General features: G+C 43.8%; 1 protein-coding gene across 1 annotated transcript in view; it reads right to left on the bottom strand.

Moving 5' to 3' along the window:
- Positions 1-5,166: 5,166 nt before the first annotated feature.
- The window catches only part of GNB5 (G protein subunit beta 5), a 34,221-nt gene continuing 16,003 nt past the window's right edge, over positions 5,167-23,384 (bottom strand). Inside the window, exons 4-11 of the mRNA XM_027553993.1 lie at positions 22,798-22,874; positions 19,066-19,198; positions 15,741-15,884; positions 13,852-13,943; positions 11,527-11,575; positions 9,824-9,920; positions 8,772-8,938; positions 5,167-7,444 (exon numbers count right to left, since the gene is read on the bottom strand). Coding sequence (XP_027409794.1) covers positions 7,433-7,444; positions 8,772-8,938; positions 9,824-9,920; positions 11,527-11,575; positions 13,852-13,943; positions 15,741-15,884; positions 19,066-19,198; positions 22,798-22,874 — 771 coding nt within the window. The 3' untranslated portion in view covers positions 5,167-7,432. The remainder of the gene's footprint in view (positions 7,445-8,771; positions 8,939-9,823; positions 9,921-11,526; positions 11,576-13,851; positions 13,944-15,740; positions 15,885-19,065; positions 19,199-22,797; positions 22,875-23,384) is intronic.

Here is a 23,384-nt window from a genome sequence, read left to right as displayed (position 1 = left end):
CAGACCTGTAGGATTTTAAAGCAAATCTATGTCCTCTTTTGCCAGTAACTATTCTCCTTTTGGGGAGAAGGCAATGGCACCCCACTCCAGTACTCTTGCCTGGAAAATCCCATGGGCGGAGGAGCCTGGTAGGCTGCAGTCCACGGGGTCGCTAGGAGTCAGACACGACTGAGGGACTTCACTTCCACTTTTCACTTTCACACATTGGAGAAGGAAATGGCAACCCACTCCAGTGTTCTTACCTGGAGAATCCCAGGGATGGGGGGAGCCTGGTGGGCTGCTGTCTGTGGGGTCGCACAGAGTCGGACACGACTGAAGCGACTTAGCAGCAGCAGCAGCATTCTCCTTTTGAGAAGCAGGTTCTGGCTTGCTACTCAGTCTTGGTAGAAGCTGAATGAGGTGATCATGAAGTTTGAGATCTCATCATAATATGGATGCTGTTGGACCTATCTGGTTATAAAGTTAGGCATGCCCAGTAGCAATCTATCATAGAAATGGTATGTAAGAGACTGAACTCAGGTCCTTGACGTAGGATTGTATAGGTAGGTGGCTCAGATCATTGCAACACCAACTCCTGTTGCTTTGCCCCCTCATTCCATGCCTATGGCCTCCAGGGAGTTGCTTATGACAAGTTGACTGAGGGACAAGAACTCAAGCCTGGATTGTAGATGTTGTGTTGTTGTTTAGTTGCTCAGTCATGTCCGACCTCATGAACAGCAGCATACCAGGCTTCACTGTCCTTCATAATCTCCCAGAGTTTGCTCAAACTCATGTCCACTGAGTCGATGATGCCATCCAACCATCTCATCCTCTGTCACCCCCTTGTCCTTCTGCCCCCAATCTTTCCCAGCATCAGGGTCTTTTCCAATGAGTTAGGCCTTCACATCAGGTGCCCAAAATATTGGAGCTTCAGCTCCAGCATCAGTCCTTCCAATGAATGTGCAGGGTTGATTTCCTTTGGGATTGACTGGTTTCATCTCCTTGCTGTTCAAGGGACTCTCAAGAGTCTTCTCCAGCACCACAGTTTGAAAGCATCAATCTTCAGCACTCAGCCTTTTTTATGGTCCAACTCTCATATCTATACATGACTACATGTGGTGGAAACACCACAGCTTTGGTTATACAGACCTTTGTCAGCAAAGTGATGTCTCTGCTTTTTACTACACTGCCTAGGTTTGTCATGGCTTTTTTTCCAAGGAGCAAGTGTCTTTTAATTTCATGGCTGAAGTCACTGCCCACAGTGATTTTGGAGCACAATAAAATTAAGTCTGTCATTGTTTCCATTTTTTCCCCATCTATTTGCCATGAAGTGATGGGACCAGATGCTATGGTCTTAGTTTTTTGAATGTTGAGTTTCAAGCCAGCTTTTTCACTCTTCTCTTTCACCTTCATCAAGAGGCTCTTTAGTTCCGCTTTGCTTTCTACCGTTAGGGTGGTGTCATCTGCATATCTGAGGTTATTGATATATTGTAGATAGGTGTATATGATATGCTGGTACCACATGAAAGTGGATGGCTAGAGCCTTATAGCTCTGCTCAGGGTCCGGGGGCTTGTGAAGACAGTGGTGAAGGAAAATCCTCCCACTGGTTAGAAATTGAAGCAGGATATATGACTTTACCCTAAGTCTGGGGTGAGAGATGGCTAGAGTAGAGACCTACACTGATACTTGGGCAGCTGCTGCTGGTTTGGCTGAATGGTCAGGACCTTGAAGACTGGTGACAAGGAAATCTTGGACACAGATATGTGGGTGAACCCCTCTAAACAGGTGCAGATTGAAGACAGTTGTCTCCCATGTCAATGCCTCCAAAGGGTGGCCACTATAGAGGATCTCACTAATCAAGTAGACAAAATTCTGTGCTATGTGGCTATCAGAGAGCTTCTTTACACAGCTGCCATGGTGCCTGCTCTATGAATGCCCATGAATGAAGAGGCCATGCAGCAGAGACAGAGGATGTGGCCATAACAGAACTCCCTCTCGAGGGCCTGATCTGCAAGTGCCAGCGATTCTGATGTGGTGAGAAATGAATTTTGCCAGAAGGGAATATAAACCTTGTCAAACTGAGCTGGTTGGGACATCTTATGAGTTCCCTTATTAAGTTAAATGTTTTGATATAGGTTCATGTTTTATTTTCACGGGAGTCATGATTTTACATTTTTGAACTTTTTATTTTAGCAGCAAGCACAGTTGTTTCTTAGATTTGGAGTAGCCTGGGTGTTAGTAGTAAATCTTCTGGCCCTGCCATTGGTTAATATCAGCTGAATCAAACAAATGAATAAATAACCTCCACACAGAACTTCTTATCCAGTTTGCAGTCAGACTTGGCTATAATCTCCGCTCTGCCACTTGGAAGCTGTGCAACTGTGAAAAAAGTTTTTCAGCTCTCCCGGCCTCAATTTCCTAATGTAAGAAATGAATGTGATGAACTGTCTGCATCATAGGTTGTTACAAGGGTTACATGAGTTGGTATGTACAAAGGCTTTAGCATACTGCTTGGCACATAGTAAAAGCTCTTTACAGAGGAGCTTATATTATTAATATGAATTGATCAAGGTTACCAGGCTCACTAGCACCACTTCTAACCCAAATGCAATTTGTGACATTTTTGGTGAGTCTTACCTATACAGTTTCTGGTTTTGATTTTAAAATACTGAAAGTAGCTAGAGACCACCTACTATTTTTTCATATACATTTTAACAGCTTTATTGTGATATAATTCATAATACCACAAAATTCCCTTTTATAGATTTCAGTGGGTTGTAGTATATTCCCAGTAGTGCAACCATTACCACTGTGTAATTTCATTATCTCAAAGGATATCCAATCTCCTCAGTAACCACTGATCTACTTTCTGTCGCTATGGATCTGCCTATCATGAAAGTGGCACATTTCGTGTAAATGGAATCATTCACTATGGGGTCCTGTGTGCCCGGCTTCTTTTACCTGGTATGTTTTCAAAGCTCATCCATGTTGGAGCTTGAATCAGTACTTAATTCCTTTGTATTGCTAAAAAATATCCCATTGTATAGATAGACCACATTTTGGCTATCCATTCATCAGCAGTTGAACCTTTGAATTGCTCCACTTTGAGCTGCTCTGAACATTTGTGCTCAAGTTTCTGTGTGGACATGTTTTCATTTCCCTCAGGTACACGCCTAGGAGGGGAAGGCCACCTATTACTGGGGAACACAGACAGCGACTTCTGGTTCCTGGTTTACATGAGTAACCAGGCAAATGTTAAGCATTCCCCAGTGGTGTGTTGGTCAGATAACCTGGGGTTCAAAGATAGGCAATTTTTGTTGTCACAGTCTTTGCATAAATGTTCATACCATATTTGCACTGAGTTTTTCTTATGTATGTGGTTAAATCAACCAGCACATTATTTCTGATCCCATCTCCTCCCTGGAGGGTCTGCATCCTTTTCGCAACTACAGAAACATATTCATTTCACTTCTTTCACCAGAATTACTGTAAGTCCACGCACCGTGGAGACTGACCAGTCCTGAAGGCCAGCCTAGCTAGCACCAAGCCCTGGTTAGAGAAAAAGGCGTTGGCAGATGCTCTGAAGACTGATCTGATTCTCCCCTCTCACTGGTGAGAGAGCACGTGCTCCCAAAGGATCTACAGACAAGAAGATTCACTGAGACCCTTCCCCAGCTTGCCCCCTCATCAGAATTCCCAGCCCACTTCAGTCCTGCCTTATCCTGATCTCCAGGGAGGGGCCTTAGGGTCTGTGTGTTCAACTTGCTGTTGAGCCAGTGGGCACATGTGGGGAACGCAGATCTACAAATGCCTGCTCAGTCAGCAATCCTAGGCTTGGAGGGAAGCTCCAATCCCAGTGCCAGTTAATCTTTGAACTCAGCAGTTGGGCTTACCCCAGAATCCCAAGGGTCTTCCTTTGAAAAGACTGTCAAAGAGACAGCCCCCGCTGGTCTCTTGCCTTGCCCACTGCCTCTCTGTGCCCAGGTATGCTGCTTTCAAAGTCAGTATGACCCTGGGAGTCTTTCCAGGGGACTCTCCAAAGTCAAAACTATTTTCACAATAATACTGACTCCTTTTTTGTACGTGTGGCTTTTAAAACTCTGATTTTCTCAGGAGTTTTCAAGAGCTACTGATGGGTGGTAGAATATGTGCTTCTGGAATCCTGTGTTTCATCATTTTTCTCAGTTTTCATTTCTAATATGATAAATATTGATAGATATAAGCCACATAAACAAGAAGCTCTTTGGGTCCTCAATAATTTTTAAGAGTGTAGAGATATCTTTAGATGAAAACATTGAGAACCACTAGCCTAGATGAATCTTTAATAATTACTATTTTGATACATGAGTAGGGACTGTAGGGGTGAGAGGAGAGGAAAGAATGAAAAAGGAGGAGAGTAGGGAGGAGGGGGAGAGGGAGGAGGAGGAGGGGGAGAGGGAGGAGGAGGAGGAGAGAGACAAGGAAAGAGGGGAAATAAGGAGAGAGAGGAGGGGGGAGATGGGAGGACAAGGGGAAGAATGTGGGAGAAGGGACAGGAGGAGTTGGAAGGGAGAGGATGAGAACAGCAAAGGTAAGAGGGAAGGAACTTTAGAGCTCTCCCATTTCCTAGATGAGGAAACTGAGGCTGAGAGGCATTTAGATATTATATATCCTGTAAAAGTGGAAAAGCTCGGTCTAAACCTTTGTCCCTATGCTGTCCCCCTCTTAAGATCAATCAAGGGTTAGCAGGATCACCTTCTAGCCAGATGGCCAAGCAACTAGGAGGCCAGGTTGCAACGGCCCTTACATCTTGTGCTCTTTTAAAGTCACTTACAATGCAGGGAAGGGTGTGGAGGAGGCCCAGGATAGGAAGAGGGAAGTGGATAATGGGTGCCTGCTCTGGCCCCGGGCTCACTGCAGAACCCCGAACCCAGACCCCCTTCTGGGAGGCCAGCCGCCCGCTCCCTCAAAGCAGCTGCCTTGGTTTTAGTGCACAGGTATTTCCCACACCACCTGTCATCACACACCTCCTTGTTAAACCCCTTCTCTGCCTAACCTTTCTCTTCGCTGGCTGGAAAGGGGGTGTCCAAGGCTGTGCACACCAGTGGGCACATCTGTTTGGCCCCTTCACCACAATGGTTTAGGACCTTTGCCTCCTAGTCTTCTAAAAAAAAAAGAAAGCCTGATTAACAAACTCCACTCAGTACTATTTTCAATATGCAAAATACAATTTATTACCTAAAGTTTAATCCCTGAATCTCCATGTAGTCTGTATATTCCCAACCACGTATTTCATCAATAATACTACTGAACAACACCCAAGTGAGACTAAATACTTATAGGGGAGGTGGCTTACTGCCCATGGGGGTGAGTGTTGGAGGGAATACTTTCTTAGGGCCCTGAAAGTCACTTTTCTGATTGTAAAGTTAGGGACTACTTTGCACATATACTGACGATACCTCCCACCTCTCCAAATATACATTGAATTTGCTTGCATCTGAGTGACTTCTCCTTTGCCCTGTCTTCCTTCACTTCTGGGAGGTCGAGGTCAGAGTGCAGACACATGGAAGGGTCTGTGGGAGACCGGGAAGGAAGTACCATAATGAGGAGCCCAGGAACAAACTCGGGAGAACCTTCTGGGAGCGGAGCTTGGGGATTTCACAGGACACGTTGTGGGGCCAGCACTTCAGCAGCTGGCAGGAACTGGGTGGACCTGCTGCCCATTTCCCTGAGCCCCTGATCAGAATGGAGTCTGCTAAATGGAGAAGGTGCTGAAAGGTGTCCCTCTGGGCTATGCTCTGGCCCATCTTCTGTCTTGTTCTCAAGGTGGGTAGAGCAGCAGAGATGGAGTGGGTGCAGGTTGGGGGAGGTGAGTAGGAGCCTTTCACATGGTCTCTCTCTACTCCAGGACCTACTGTGTAGTAAAACCCTTAGTAAATGTTTTCTTGGCAAATGATTGAATATAACCATTATGTTTATTTTAAGAGTTTATGGAAAAGCTGGCCTGGGGAATTTCTGACTCATTTTGATATCTGAATGAGTAGTTTTGTCGGTGGGCCTGGTGCACCCCCTGAGGTTTACAGGCCTATCAGATGGCTCCAGGTCTGGAAGGGCCTCTGCAAGCAGCAGAACCTGGGGCTGGGCCTGCAAAGCCAGAAGAGAGAAGGGAAGAGAAGGAGAAGGGCCAGGCTGCAGCAGAGCCATGAGAGGGGACCGAGGATCTGGGGGACTCAGCACACACAGCCCTCAGACAACACAAGGACATGGCCCGGCAGACCCAACCACCCAGAGGGCAAGCCTCACCCAGGAATGGTTTTTGGTTTGAGGTGACCTTTTATTTCCCTAAGTGATGAATCCCGTCTTTATGAATGAGGAATTTTCTAAAACAAAGGATAAGCTTCTACACTTGAAAATAAGGGATCCTACAACTAAAGCACTTGGTATCTTCCAGAAGGATCTGCTGAATTTTAAATAAAGGCAGGATATTATGTTTTTTTCCTCCATATAAGTGAAGCAAAGACATCATCATTCAAGAGCTAACAATCTGTGTATGTAATTACACTTGCAATGCAATAAATATGAGTATAATTGATATGGACAAGATTCACTTTAGCTTGAGTAGATGCTACTAATCCTAATACATCTAATACCACAAATAGGTTTTTAAATAAGTTTACTGTCCTCTGTTCCCACATAGAACGGTTTTGGTTCCTCTGAGAAGCGTTTGTGTCCCAAACAGCACTCAGCTTTTCCCTCTAATGACAGAAAATGTCCCGTCCTCCCGATACAAGCCACCATCACAAGAAACACAGATCAAACCTGTCTATTCTACCCATATCTCTGCTTCATTTGTGACACGGAAATGTTTTACCTGAAAAAAAAAGACAAGAGGAAGCAAGGCTGAAAAGGATACTTTCACAATAAAAACACATGTAAAAGAACTGATTTTGTCTTATTACATTTGGAATTGGAATTTTCTTCTAAGACCAAGTAACGTGGTCCTCACATAGTCCATTAAAATCAGCAGTTCCTGGGGAAGGTTTCAAATGTCAGAATGCACACTAAGAAAAATCAGCTTTTAAAGTGCTCCAAAAAAAAAATCTTGATTCCAGGAAACAAAACGGGATATAGTAAATGGTCAATTCTACTGGGAATAGTAGAATTCTACCAGGAATAGAGAATGAGTTGAGACTAGTATAATTTATAATAATCTTAAAAACAGATATATTTGCAAAAATGTTCAAAATGAAAAACACTGTGCTGGAAGGTGTTTTCATAGTGTTGGAGGTTCACACCGGGATCTTTCCAGGGTGATGGTTTTAATAGTAATGTTGGAGGCGTTTGGTGAACTGTCAGTCACGGAGCTGCTCACTTGAAGCTAAGTTGCAAGAAACTCTCAGACCCTCTAGAAGTAAGATCTATTTACATGTGATGAGTTCAGGTTCTATTTTCAGGTGCCCATGTGCACTGTGATTAAGCCCAGACCTGCAAAGACACAGACAGACAATATTCAGTCTGTTTTCCAGTTGACATTTGTAAAACCTGAGTTTAAAGACAGAAAATCAAAATTTTTAATACACAAACATACACACTGCATCCAAAATAGAGCACTCACATGTCTCAGAAGGATAATACTTCATTCCTAGCGACTCAAACGCGCTTCTTTGGCCCTCGCCTTCCCTCTCCCTTAGTTAACTGTCTGAAGGGCATCTGTGGCCCCCTTGCTGCTGCTGCTAAATCGCTTCAGTCGTGTCCGACTCTGTGCGACCCCATAAATGGCAGCCCACCAGGCTCCCCCGTCCCTGGGATTCTCCAGGCAAGAACACTGGAGTGGGTTGCCATTTCCTTCTCCAGGCCCCCTTGCTAAGGAATGGTAATTCTTAGACTGACAACTGGAATTCTCTGTACGCATCCAGCTCTCTGGGTATACTGACATGGCTTTATTAATTTATCAAACTCTTGCCCAGGATGATGGAATCACAACTTCACTGTTTATTTCATGAATTTTGAAAAAAATCCATTTATCCTAAGACTGGACTATTCAATTACTCATTTTAGAAATGACATACACTTCTTAGGATAATATGCAGCATCAAATGACCAGCTACTTTTCTAGACAGTCTTTGAAATTCTCTCCCTCCCCTGACCCTGTGTCCAGCAAACAATCTTAAGCTATGTCCCAAATTTGTTCAATCCTACTTAAGTCCCTCCATCAAAAGATTTACCTTCAATCAGACCCCTAAAACCTTTGGCAGATAAATATCTGCCTTTGCTCTCTCCTTCTGAAATGCTAAGATGACTGTCAAGCTTGTGATCTTCCACAGTGAAGTAAGTTTTGCTTGCTGAACAGTTATTTTGGTGGCATTTCTAGGGAGCTAACACCTGACACAGTCATGGAGCTCTTTGAGAATCTAATAAAGCCATATGGACACTATTCCTGGAAAAATGCACACATATACACAATTTAGCATGTAACTGCACAGACTTCATAGGTCTCCTGAAGCCTCTGTGTGAACTTCACAGGGGTCTGTGACTGGGATAAGGATCCTGGTGCTCCTGGGAGGTGAGATTGGAAATTGGATTTGTCACAGGCTGGAATCAGACTTTTAGGGTATCTGTGTTGGAATACCTGCATTGATGGGAAACTCACTACCTCCCAAGGCAAATCATTCCTCTGTGGCTACAGACTTGAAATTAGAGCTCTCTTTTGGCTGCCCAGGCCCATCCTAGCTTACTCTGACCTCTCTGCTTTCAAGAAGACCAATCCCGCCTGCTCTCACACACACAGTAATGTAGAAAAAGCTTCTCTTACTCTGAGGGTATGATCCCATGATCCTGAGCAAAAGGCAGTCCCATCAGGGGAAACTCGTAGAGTACTAACACGGTTTTCATGTCCAAACAAGATGGAGACTCGAGACCCCTTGAGGACATCCCAGACGTTGATGGTATAATCATTGTATCCAGCAAACAGCAGGCGACCTTAAAGCAAGAGGTAACATGGTTACTCAACCAGCTCCTTCCTTTTGATTTTCTTTTCATGACGCTCATTCATGTGCTCGTTCACTCATTCATTCAATAAACAGTGCTTTAGTGCCCACTGTATACCAGGCATTGTGGTTTGCCCTGGGGATTCAAAGAGGAGAAAGCACAGTTGCTGGCCCCTGTGGAGGGTGATGGTGGGCGGGCTGACTCATGTATCATTGCACGCTGTGTGGAAGGGGCTGTAATGGAAGTGCTCAGCTATGTGTTAAGTGCTATGTGATCACAGAGGCAAGGGGATCAAAGAGGATACTATGGGAGAAGCACTATCTGAGTTGGCCTGGGAGAGTTGAATAGGAGTTTGCCATGCAGAGAAGGGAGGGAAGATGATGTTCCAGGGAGCAGCAGCAGCACAAAGGCACAGCTGCATGACTGGAAGGTGTCTGGGAGAACTGAATGGTCCACGGACACAATGTGCCAGTGCTGCCCTGACTTTCCCTGGTAGCCTCTCCAGCTGCGAAGGCAGAGGCGACGTGAGCTTCGGGGCAACAAGAAGGGGACTCTCGCTTCACTCCTTCCACCTCTGAAAAAAGTCCCTTTTCAAGTGTCAAGGGGGAAATGGAAGGCTGGAGAGGAAATGCCTAAAGGCATAGCAGATGGAGTTCTGATATATCATTGTTCTGAAGAAGAGTGTTAGATGGGCCCAGCCTTCATGTATGGACTGGGGAAGCTGCTTCAGGCTGGGCAAAATGTGGTGTCAAAAATGCATTGGAGGAAAACCAGTGCAGGCTAGACTCTCAGCAGGTGGAGCCATAGGAAGTTCAGCTGAGGGGAAGCCTGACGGATTCTCTGAGGTCCCGTTTCACAGTCCCAGGAAAACCTTACCACTGAGGGAGAAGTCCACGCTGGAAGCTCCAAAGATGATGCTCTCTTTGGAATAGATGGCGACCTCCCTGTCTGCCCGGAGGTCATAGAGGCGACACTGGGGTGACAAAGAGGACAAAGAGGCACTTGTTTCTGGGTCCTGTTTGGTGCATCAGTGATCACAGAGCTACAGGCAGGTGCCGGTAGCTTGTGTGGTTTGAGGGTCAGGGGGAAAACCTTTCTCTTTCTCTCAGTGTTTTCTTCCTCAATCCCAATTCTTATTATATCCCCATGAAGCACTGGAGACTCGAAGAAACAGCAAATGCAGATTTCTTTAGTACAAAAAACAAAATGTAAGCCTTCTTTTTTTCTGATAAGGAATATGTGTTCATTGTAGAAAATTCAGAAAATCTCAGAAATGCATAAAGAAGGAAATCCTAGAGATATTTACTAACACCTGGCTATTTCCTTCAGTTTTAATCTACTTTAAAAAAATTACTTATTTGGCTGCAACAGCTTAGTTGTGGCACGCACAGGGTCTTCAGTCTTTATTGTGGCATGTAGCATCTTTAATTGAAACACGTGAGATCTAGTTCCTTTATCAGGGATCAAACCTGCGACCCCTGCATTGGGAGCTCGGAGTCTTAGCTACTGGACCATCAGGGAAGTCCCAGTCTTAATCTATTTTACGTGTGGATTTAAATGGGGTGGCTGTTTCATTATTGCTTCAATAATAATCTTCAAAAAATAGGATTAACGTGGTTGTTATATTCCTCATGTGGATAGATCAGAATCTACTTAGCCATACTCTGCTAAGTGTCTTGATTGTGTCTAATTTTTCTCTTTTATAAATAAAATTATGAGGAAGCCATGATCATTCTGCTATCAAAATCTTTATACGTATCTTTAATATTTTCTCAGAATAGCTAAGGAATGGAATCCTTAGAATTGTTTCCAAGAAATTACAAAGGATAAGGAAAGCTTTTAAAATTCCCAAAATCTATGCCCTTATATTTTGTTAAATATTCTTTGGCATACAGAAGTTTTAAATTTTCATTATTAACAAACTCTCAGTCTATTCCTTGTCATTTCTTTCACAATAGCAAACTAAGGTGAAATTCATTATTTAATAAGATATTTGCTATTTTGAGAGCATAGTAAGGTTGTGCCTACTGAAAAACAGGTCAACATTATTTTGCAACTAGTATCAAAAGACTTAAAATTAGGCCAGTTTTTGACTCATCAAGTTTATGTATGAGAATTCATCCTAAGGAAACAATAAGAGAGGTACCAAAAATACTTGCTTATAGCAGAGTTTTTAACAGGGAAAAAAAACCCTAAAAAAAAACCTAAATGTCCCCAGATTGAAGATTGGTTAGTAAATGATGACATATCCATAATATGGAAAACTATTCAATCATTAAGAATATATAATGTAGGAAAGTATTTATTGGCATGAGAAAATGTTCACAATCTATTGCTAAGTGCAAAAAGCAAATTATAAAACAGCATTTGTTTAAAAACTAAAAAGACAGAAAGGAATTTACTCAACTGTGATTTTTCTTGTATAGAATGATTAACAAAATTTAGTTTTTTCCCCCTAAGTTTTCTTTATAGAAGTCATATCAGTTCTGTAATCAGGAAAACAATTATTTTTGAAACATAAAATTAAGTCAGCATATCTCTCCTTCAAATAGGAAAAGCTCTTGAGGACTTAAACATACCGTAGCATCATCTGATCCTGAAGCAAAGGCATCTCCACTTGGGTAGTACCTGCAGAGAGGAAGTGTGGGGAGAAGGCACTTAGAGCCGTGATTCCCAATCCTGGGTGACCATCAGAAGCCTCTTGGAAGGCCGGCCCACGCTGGGCCCTCGGACTCTAGGGACACAAGGACTACTCATTACAGAGACCAGAAACGGAGGCTCAGCAGGGAGGCCCCACTGGCCTACCTTAGTTTCTTCTCTGTAAACAGGGGACAGTGACACTGGCCTTGCAGAGTGTTGGTGAGGATAAATGAGACAATATGTCTATTTGTATCTGACACTGAACACAGGCAGATGCCTATATCCTTACTTTCCCTTGATCACACACCCCATTCCAAAGGCTTGGCCAGAGGTCAGGGATAAGACAGTGCTTACAAACACAGACGCTGCAATTGGATGAAAGGGGACTACACTGGCCACTCACTACAGGGGGTACTTTTGGCAAGCGACTTCGACTGGCCCAGCCTCAGTTTCTTCATCTGAAAAGTGAGGAGGATAATGCACACTTCCTATTGTAAAGACTGAATAAGACAGTATACACACAAAAAAATGGCATGGGGCCAGATAAAATGAATGCAATTAATGATATGATTACTGTTACAGTCATCCTCTCCTCAATAATCAGGCCTCTGGAGAGAGGGTACTGTAAGTTGAGACCTGATGAATATTAGAAGAGGGTTCTGGGTTGAGGGGACAGCATGGGTGAGAGAATATGCAATTTTAAGCTGTTATTTCATGAATATATAGGAATTTATTTTTGTAGCTTTATAGTCTATCTTGTATCTTAATAACTTCACTTACTGTAGTAATTTCTCAAATTATTTCCTTGGATTTTCTAGGTACTCTCTACACATCTGCAAAAAATGATAGTTTTTTCCCCTTCCTACATTTAAGGTCAGTGAGCTAGAAAATTCTTATTAACATTTCTACTAATAAAGTAATTATTCTTACTGTGTTCTAGCTTTTAAGGGGAATAAGTCTAGTGCTTTCCTCTAAGTATAATGAAGATTCTTCAGTGGTTACACTTTAAATGCTGTCCTGATGGTGCCATCTTCCAAATGTATATGTTAACTCCTGACCTCTCTCTTGGAATCCAGTTCCCAGATCCGGCTACCTACTTGACGTCTCCACTTGGTCATACAATAGCATCTCAAGCTTGGCTAGCCCAAGACAGAACTCCAGAATCCATGTGCAACCATTGCCTTCTCCCTGCACTGCTTCCAACCCTCCTGGATTTAGCAAATGGATCAGGGTTTATGTCCCTTATAACAGATTCAGGTTCCCTGAGCTCAGGATTCTCCTCCTGAAATGCAACCCCTTGAATGTGCAGGTGTCATTTAGTCCTTTTCATGTCACCCTGTGATACTGGAGCTTGGATAACTAGCATAGCTACCACCATCACTATTAGTAATCAACTATCCTTCATCTCTAACCCAGGAATCTTATGCCTTTTACCAGCACCCATGAAACTCTGGAAGCCTTACTTGATAGCCTGCAATCAGGGTAAAATCTCAAATCCTTCCCAATTCTAGACATTTCTATCCTCACTGTGTCTTCTTTAGTTTCAGCCACCATCACTTCTATCTGGAACTCACACAACAGCCTTCTAACTGGCTATAATACTTCCATTCTCATTCCCCTACAATGCATTCTCCATACAGCAGCCAGAGTGATCTTTTAAAGACAAAACTTGTATCATGTTAGCCACCTCAAGTGGTCACCTGGCCTTTTGTTAGGTCCCTGAGCATCTCATCTCCCTGATCCTCCTCCCAGCTCTTTGAAAGCCTGGCTCCTTCACTATCCTGGTATCAATTTAAACATCAATTTCTCAGAGATGCCTGACCAGTCAAAGAAATAACCTATCTCCATCACAGTTCCCTGTTTTACTTTTCAATGGAACTTATCAGTATCTTTGTATACTGTACATTTATCTGTGCTTTGTCTTATTTGTCTCCTATAGGAAAGTAGAAAATTTTTATCTTGTTTAAAACAATATTCCCAGTTCCTGGAATAATGTTCAACAGATAAGTACTTAATAAATATTGGTTGAATGAATGAACAAAAAACACTGACTTCCTTTAGACAGGAAATAGCCATTGCTCCTGGTGAAATTACATTGAAATGCTCCAAGAAATCTGGAGTATTGTTCGGTCTCACCACACATCAGCTGTTATTGCTGGAAAAGCCTCTCTCAGCAAAGTAAATTGAGGCTGGAGGCTAAGCATTAGCCCAGGCTAGGAGACAGCAGAAAATAGAGAAGCAATGAGAACATTCTACTCACGGACCGGACACTATTGATGTCAGATTCGTGTGTTTCAAAGGCCTGCACGCACTGTCCAGAGCGCATGTCCCACACCATGGCTTTCTTGTCACATCCCTGCAAACGTAAAGTTACCCCGAGTTATGACTACTGCAAGGACTGCCCACAGACAGGTATGAGTTCTGGTTATATCACAGAGATCGTTCAGTTCCCATTAGTAAAGGGCTCTGACAACATGCTTTTTTTTTTTTTTTCTAAGACTAGCTTTCTTTAAGGCCACTTCCCTCTGACCTCAGGAGGTCAGAGCTAGGTCCTAGGGTAGGGGGAGCAAAAGAAAGTACCCAGACACCCTTTTTAGCATGTTTTCTTCTCTGCCATCTTTCTAAATGGCTGCAAGTTCTCCAGGGCCTCCTTCTTCCTTTCCTCCTAGGCATTTCTCTTCATGTTTCCCCCTCCTCTTTATCTCTGCTTCTATAAGGCCAGAGGGGAGGGCAAGTGGACAGTGGGTATGGTGGGAGCCCCCAGGCTTGCCTCAGGTGTGTGGGGCAGCCTGAAGACAGGTGGACAGCCAGGTGCTCCTGGCCAGCTGCAGCCCAGCAGCCCAGTCAGGGGGCTGCCCATAGTCAGCTGGGTGGCTCAGGCAAGTCACCTCCCTGGGTCTCGGCCTCAACACCTATAAAATGAACCCTCTCTGGGTAGCTAACATGACCCAGAGAATCAAAAACACCAAGTTTATGCATACTATCCTGCTTCTAGAAGCATTTTGATAAATTTTTGCAGAGCAGTCTGTGATTAAGCATGAGCTATATAATTAGAGTCTCAAAGGACAAACAGAAGGAAACATGGGTTAAAATTAGATTGTTGGTTTCAACTCAGAGGAAGGGGTGGGTGAGGTACCATACTGATGTTTCAGAAAGACCTGCAATGGGGATTCAACTCTCCAACATCTTTACTGAGAATGCGGACAAAGGAATCAGAGTGTCTTCAAATCTTTGGAGGACCCTAAATCATGAAGTTTAATACTCTGAAAGAGAGAATATGATCTATAATGATATCAACAATCTGAAAAAACAGTGTAGTTGATTGGAGATAAATACAGTTATACAAAGACACGGGAATTAAACTTACACAGATGGGGCCAAATATTCAAGAAGAGAATCAGTGTCCCTGCCAATTAGAGGCTTCACAACCCTCACCTGAGGTCCAGAACCAAGAGGTGGGCAGCTTGGAACAAAGGGCCTTTATGTCTTCCAGTTGCAAACATCATTAGATGGTGTCTGCATCTCTGTCCCCTCCCACCACTGTCTCTTGACAGAGATGAGACAGGACCAGGGTCAGGTCAGCCAGCTCAGTTCTCCACACTTATTCCCAGATGTCCTAGAAATACTTGCCTCTCCTACTTGCATAACACACTGGAAACTCTTCCCTCTACTATTCATAATACAGTAGAATATATGCGGAGGTGGGGGGCAAGTGCTTTTGTGCCTTCTGCACAATTTACAAAGGATGAAATGTGGAGTCAGGCAGCAAAGGTGGGTCCCGGGTGTCCTAACTCGTCTGGTGCTCCTTTGCCATGGTGGCCTGCCTGCCGACTCTGAGCCTTCAGACACACTGTTCCCTGTGCCTGGGAGTTGGAGGGGCTGGAGGCTGGCAGGGGTGGGGTGGGAGAGTGTCCCACTGATGCCAAAGCCCTGATCACACCACAGCTATGCCTCACTGCTGTTTCTACCTGAGCCGCCTGGTGTCCTGGCTGCTGTCTCTACTGCTCTTGGATGCCAACTCTCTGCTACTCAGCCAAGGAGTCTCAGCCCTGCTCCAGGGGTGTCCCATCTAGTCCCACAAATTGACAGGAAGTGCCACCCTGAGGCTCCCTGGGGGACAGGGGGCTCCTAGAGATCTTCCTGGGATCTTTACCCCAGACACGAAGGTGTTCCCGGTTTCTGATGGGGCCAGGTCCAGGCAGAGCACGTCGGCCCCATGCCCATGGAAGCTCTGCAGCAACTGCCCGCTCTCCACATCCCACAGGGCACATGTGCCGTCACCGCTCGCCGTCAGGATCTGCCGCAGGAAAGGACAGGAAGGGTGTCATTAGGCCCTCTGGGAAGCCAAGCAGATGCTTGCAGTTCCACAGGGAAGAGAAGGCTCCTCACACATACACACACACACACCCCTGCTGAATCTGGACTCTAGCACAGAACTCTTTCTCCAGTACTGAGAAAGAAAGACAGTCCATTTTTGACACCCTTGCTGTCGTGAGCTGTTTACATTCCTGTCCTCTTGCAGAGGATGAAATCTGGAGGCCTTCCTGCAGTACCTGCCTGCCTGACACGTAGGAAGCACTCTGTGAACACCTGCTGAACAGAACCCCCAGCGGGTTCCACAGGCAGCCAAGCCTACCACTGAGCTTCCCAGACATTAGCATGCACCCCACACCCAGAGGCTCCCTGGGCCACTGAGTGGTGCGGACACACACGTACAGGGCCAAGGCCTTTGCTGTGTGCTAACCACGTCCAGGCCCTCCACTAGGTGGCAGGGTTGCAGAAAGACTGTGCCTTGGTCGCTGCTCTCCTGGAGCTCTGTTAACAGGATTGGCAGGAAGCCCATCTAACTCCCTGTCCCCGTGTTAATCAATTCCAGGGCAAGCCACACTTTCCCAGTGCTGCATTAGACAATACTGAGACCAAGTAAAAATAAACTAGCTGCTTGCTCCAGGAAATAACCTGATCCTGTGAGATAAAGACTCTGAACTAACTAAACAACTTATTAGCAGGACTAATAGCTTTGTAAAAAATTAATGAAACAGAGTGTGCTGTGCTAAGTCACTTTAGTCATGTCTGATTCTTTGTGACTCCATGGACCATACCCCACCAGGCTCCTCTTTCCATGGGTTTCTCCAGGCAAGAATACTGGAGTAGGTTGCCATTCCCTTCTCCAGGGAATCTTCCTGACCCAGGGATTGAGCCTAGGTCTCCTTCATTGCAGGCGGATTCTTTATCGTCTGAGCCACCAGGGAAGTCCTCAGTCTAGCTCTTTAATGGAAAATTTTCCTGGCATACTCTTTGATCAAAGAAATGAATAGTTTTTAAAAGTTAACAGTAAATTCTTAATCTTTAAAATATTTTAAATATTTGTGCTCTTCATTATAAGTAAAAATAAAATTTTTAAATCAAACATTCATTATGATAAATGCACTAAACAGATCCTCTAACTCCACTGTCACTCATTTATTTTGGATTGTATAGAACTTGCAGGTCTTATACCAGCCTTTTGAGGTTTTCATTTTTCACCTTAGATCCCAGGGCTGGAAGGAGGCTTAGTTCATGAGTTCAGTGGTACCCAGCAAAGGCCATGCATCTGAATTACCTGTGAAGCTTTGTGTTAATAATAAAATAATAAGAGCTAGCATTTATTGATATTTACCAGGGTTTATACCAAGTACTTCTGGAGAAGGAAATGGCAACCCACTGCAGGATTCTTGCCTGGGAAATCCTACGGACAGAGGAGCCTGGTGGGCTACAGTTCATAGGGTTGCAAAAGAGTCAGACACAATTTAGTTACTAAGCAACACCACCAAGTATTTTACATGAATCATCTCATTTAACCCTCAGAAAACCTCATGAGGGAGGAATATACTACCATTCTCACCTGTAGGTGAGAAAAACGAAACACAGGATAATAAAACCTGGTTTAGAACATCTTCTGTTGCTTTGGCTGCTCCTCACACCCAAAGACGTGAGGAATGGCCACGGCAGCAGCCAGGGCTACCGTGCCCCCTACTGCACAGACACGCGAGACTCCTGGTGGCGAACAACAGGGGCAAACACTGCCCTCCCAGTCAGAACACGGCCCCCAGACGGCAACCGAACAGTTCCCCATCACAGGTCTCCCGGCCACTGCCCTTACTGGCCCGCCTCCTGACATCAGTCAGCTGAAACCAGAACGGGCTTTAGTCTGACTCAGACAATCTCCTCCTTCAAATAAACCCAACCTGCCCCAGCCCCTGCAATGGCCGCCCACCGTCTGTAGGGTCAGCTCCGCCATGCAGGGCACGTAACCTACCCTCCTACCTCTCAGGCTGCCTGCCTCCCACAGTGCTCCCCTCACACCTCACTGGCAACACAGTCCTCCAAGGCAGCCTCTCAAGGCATGTTTATGACCCCCAACTCCTGCTCCAGGCTCCCAGCCTCCCCGCTGTGCAGCCACCACTGGTAGCTGGCCATGTGGGTGGTGGCATCTACGAGGGTTTGTTGGAGAGAAGTGACAAGGGCAGTGTAGGATGTTTAGGATTCTGAAAGAAAATGGAGCCTATGTATTACCTCCACTTTGTGGCTTATTCAAAGTAGGGTACAGATTTTCTATATGAAGCCTTCTTTTTTCACATTTGTTAAAACAGAAGTCTAATATAGGTACAATGAGGTGTGTCAAGTACACAACTCTGAAAGTCAGCACCCAGAAGGACCTTGGGACCACTTCTCCCACTCAAGATAGGAATTTCTACCACCCCAGAAGATTCCCTGATCCACTCCCACCCCTACCAACTCAATTAGAGGAGGAGGTTTGATATGGCAGGGAATTATTTCAACTGTACCAACAATTAACAGCCCCGACTCTACCCATTTCTGATCTTATTAAAAATAATAATGTAACTAGGAGTTCCCTGATGGGCTAGTGGTTTGGATTCCACACTTTCATCATTGTGATCTGGGTTCAATCCCTTGTTGGGGAACTGAGATTCGGCAAGCCATGTGGTATGGTCAAAATTATAATATATATATATATACACACACACACATATATATTATACTTGGGCTTTCCAGGTGACACTAGTGGTAAAGAACTCGCCTACCAATGTAGTAGATGTGGGTTTTAACCCTGGGTTTGGAAGATCCCCTGGAGGTGGGCATGGCAACCCACTCTAGCATTCTTGCCTGGAGAATCCCATGGATAGAGGAGTCTGGTGGGATATGATCACAGGGTTGCAAAGAGTCAACTAAAGTGACTTAGTCTTCTATATAAAATTATATATATATATATATATATATATATAAATTATAGTACAGATAAAACCAGTGAGAAGCAACAGGAGCTTCCTCTTAGGGCCAACTGCTGGAGCATACACATTCTCCTGTAAAGAGGGACACTGGAACAGTTTCCTCACCTGCACCCCCTCTTTAGTTCTCCACGACTGAACTTGCTCCCCCTGCAGGCTGGCCCACCATCACGCAGGCCCCTGATTTACCTGCATGTCAGAGTTGGTGAAGCTGCAGGCCGACAGGTAGTTGGTGTGCATAGCAACAGACTTCTTTTTGGCAGCCATGTTTTCATTTTTGTCGAACGTCAGTGGATACACAGAACATTTATTATCCAAACCACTAGCAGGGAAAGACAGAAGTGTCAAATGTTAATACAGGGCAATAGAACATGTGTATACTTTCTCATTGACACACACTTTCAAAATGTTTTCCTTTGGCGGTATTATATGTTGTAACCTATCCCTAAACTTTTACTTTGAATATTTTAAAATGAATAGTAAAACTGAAAGAAAAGTAGTACAACAAACTCCCAGATCCCTTCATGTGGATTCGCTAACTTAACATTTTGTTGCATTTGTGGGAGCAAATTCTGAACCATTTGAATGCAAGTTGCAGATATGACATACTACATCTAAATACTTCAGTCTGCAAATTACATCTCCTAAAAATAAGACCATTCCTTTATAATCACTAACTCATTATCACGTCTGAGAAAACTAACAAAAATTCCGTAACACCATGTAGTAAGCCATCCATATTCAATTTCCCAACTGTCTCAAGGATCCAGAGCCCAAATAGGTCTACACATTACATTCTGTTTTTATATCTTTTTCAGATTTTTTAATGGAGAAGGAAATGGCAATCCACTGCAGTATTCTTGCCTGGAGAATCCCAGGGACAGAGGAGCCTGGGGGCCTGCAGTCCATGGGGTTGCAAAGAGTTGGACACAACTGAGCGACTAAACAACAACAACAAGATCTTTTAACGCAGGACAGACACAGTTTTTGACTGTTTATAATGAGAGACTTCATTAGGTCAGTTGTCTTAGAGAATGTCACACAGTCTGGATTTGTCGTGTTCAGAATGGCTACCCACTCCAGTATTCTTGCCTGGAGAATTCTATGGACAGAGGAGGCTGGTGGGCTACAGTCCTTGGAGACACAAAGAGCTGGACACGACAGAGCCACTAACACTTTCACTTTTATTAATGTTACATTTAAGTATAACATTTCTAGCAATAACACAAATGTGACATTTTTGTGCATTTCTTTCCTACTGCTTCACTTTAGGAGGCTTGCCATGCCTCTCAGTCCAAGATTGGTGGTGCCAACTTTGATTACTTGGTCAGAGTGGGGACCACAAGATCTTTCCACAGTAAGGGTGACTTGCTGGTGATTACAAGCATACCTTGTTCTACTGCATTTTGCATTTTTTACAAATTGAAGGTTTGTGGCGACCCTGCCTCAAGCAAGTCTATCAGTGTAAGTTTTCCAACAGCAATCTGCTCACTTCATGTCTCTGTGTCACGTTTTGGTAATTCTCACAATATTACAAACCTTTTCATTGTTATTACATGTTTTATAGTGATCAGCGATCTCTGATGTTACTACTGTAATGGTTTAGGAATGCCACAAACTGTGCCCATTTACAATGGTGAACTTAATCGATAAATGCTGCATGTGTTCTGACTGCTCCACCGCTCAGCTGTTCCTCCATCTCTCTTCCTCCCCTCAGGCCTGCCTATTTTCTGAGACACAACAAAAATGAAATTAGGCCAATTATTAACCCTACAATGGCCTCCAAGTGTTTAAGTGAAAGGAACCGTCGCAAGTCTCTCACTAAATCAAAGGCCAGAAATGATCAAACTTAGTGAGGAAGGCATGTCAAAAGTGTTAAGATTCATTACTATCATCATTTCATGATATGCTGAAATTATCCCAAATTTGGACACTGGGAGCCCCTTCAAGCGGGTCTTGTTTTCCATTTGATATGACTCCACTGATATGACTGAATGTTCCCTTGCTTCCTGGAACGAGGAAACACCTTCAGCTTGCTTTATTCTCTTCCTGCCCAGACCGACTCCAAGGAGCCCTGCTTCTATTTAGTGGGGAATGACATTTGGGAGGGGTACTCTCTTCTGAGGCCCTGTGCCTTTCTAATTGCTTGGAGGTACAGGTGTAGGCCTGGCTAGTTTATGACCAGTGACTGGCCTTGGCAAGCTTGTTTATAGATCATGTGGGTGAGAACGATTGGCACTTGGCTGTGACAATGGACAAGCATGCTCCAGACTGGGCTTCCCTAACCCTCGAGGTGAAATATGTTCTCCTATTCTGAAGCTTCAGGGTCATCGCTGTAGCTCTGTTGGGATACTCACACTTAGGATTAGTTGTAATGCTATGCGAAGCACACAAGTCCTGCAGTGTGATGCAAGAAGAAGGAAGGCCACGTGACTTCACAGGGAGGGGATGACTGGGCGCTCCACATTTAGACCCCTCCTGGACTGTGCCCTGTGCATCTCCTCCTCTGGCTGGTTCTAATTTGTATCCTTTCACTGTGATGAAACTGTGAGCGTTAAGTATAGCACTTTCCTGAGTTCTAGTTAATTACTGAGCCTGATGGTAATTTTGGGGCATGACCCTGTGCCTATGTGAAGTTGAGGAGAGTCTAGTGGGGGTTATGCTGTGTAACTGCTGAGCTGTCTGAACTCCTTCACACCTACCTTGTAACTGTGTCATATGTATATAAATGTGTTAAACATGTGTGTTCACATCTATATTTATACCTTTATCTTTTATTGTCCCTTCATATCCTTTTAGGAAGTACATTGATATACAGTTTACATAAATATTGCCATCCAGTTATAAAATGATACAATATACTTTTGAGTTATTAAAAAGTGGGAAAATATGAAATGCATGTATATAAGCAGGGTCTCCAGAGGGATCTCAGCAAGTGGAGAGAGTGGGAAGTTGCCCTAAAACAACGGTCTAGACAGAGAAGATGTGGGGAGTGATGGCTAGGGTGACCCTGGCTGGAGAAGGCTTCAAAGTTTTTGCTTGGAGGTCCAGTATTTTCATATTTGAAATAAAACCCTTTTCTCTTGATTATAAAAATAACATATGCTTAAAAAAAACTGAAAATAGACAAAATTGTGACAAAGAGAAAAACATCCATAGTCTCAACATCCAGGAGAACTACAATTGCATTTTGGTGTACTTCATTGCAGCCTTTATGCTGACGCTTCTTCTCTAAATATGGCTGAGCTCCTACTATAGAAATACTTTGAATGGTCCAGAATTAACACAAGGACAGGGAATTATAGTGGTTGCAATTCTCACTGCCAACTCTGTTAAACTGAGCACAAGAAAAACAGATTAAGGCACAATATTTCTATTACTCTTGATGCTCTTTTCACTTACTGTCATTAAGAATCTCCTTTTTAACAGTATATAATATTCCATTCAATTCATGTACCACCATTCACTTAATTTCCTTTGGTGGGCATATTGTTTCCCCTTTTTTGCTTTATTTTAAATAACAATACAATAAATGTTATTGCTCATTTTTTTTCTATATTTCTTTCTTTCAAACAAGTTCTTAGACGTGGAATCACTAGATCAATGGTCATAAATTTTTCAAGGCTTTGAATACGTATTACCAACATGCTTTCCGAAGTATCTGCACAAATTTGTGGTCCCTGCCAACAGCATCTGAGAGCAGAGAGAATAGATTTTAAACTTATACTAATGTCAATCTGTAATGAAAATCAATTATGAAAGACATTCTGCAGTTTCTTTTTCCTTGGTAAAATTCAAGGAGGATTACACAATGCTTAAGTAATCAACAAAAATTACAAGTTCTTATCTGTATGTTTTGTTTATAGAACAGTGTTTTATGGCTAACAGGACACATGAAAGGCTGCTGTCTCCCCTACTCACCCACATGCAATGGCACATCCCGATGGGGCGTACGCACATGCCATCACCCACGTGCAGGGCATCGTGACTGCGTGCTCCTGAAACACAGCACACACCGTGCTCAGAACAAATGAGGGCGCTTCTACACAAGTGTCAGCTTTTAACAAGGAAAATGGCTGAGGCATCTACCAAATTACATTCCAGTTGCAAAGGGGTTGAGACTGGTGAGGAGACTCAGCTCTCCAATAATCATCCAAACCTTATATCATATATTCTATGAGTGAAAAATCTCACAGAGCAAAAAAGTATCCTTAACATCTTCTTTCTTACTGCTATACTCCCCCTGTTGTTCTGAATGAATACTGGGGCTCATTTTCTTTGAAAAGACTATCCAAATTTCATTTCAGATATATATGTGTGTGTGTATGTGTGTATATATATACACACACACACACACTTCATCTTATTTACTCAGATGCTATTTTTAAAACATACTCTTGACTTTTTATATGTGTAAGTTTGTTTACTTGCGAGTGAGTATATGATAGCCTCTGTCCCCTGTGGGTCCTAAACCATTCCAGGCAGGAGTGTGGGTGAGGGTGGGGAGG

Source organism: Bos indicus x Bos taurus, chromosome 10, assembly GCF_003369695.1.
Source record: "Bos indicus x Bos taurus breed Angus x Brahman F1 hybrid chromosome 10, Bos_hybrid_MaternalHap_v2.0, whole genome shotgun sequence".
Lineage (NCBI taxonomy): Eukaryota > Metazoa > Chordata > Mammalia > Artiodactyla > Bovidae > Bos > Bos indicus x Bos taurus.
The sequence above is the reverse complement of the archived record's forward strand: the minus strand, read 5'-3'. Positions and strand labels throughout refer to the sequence as shown.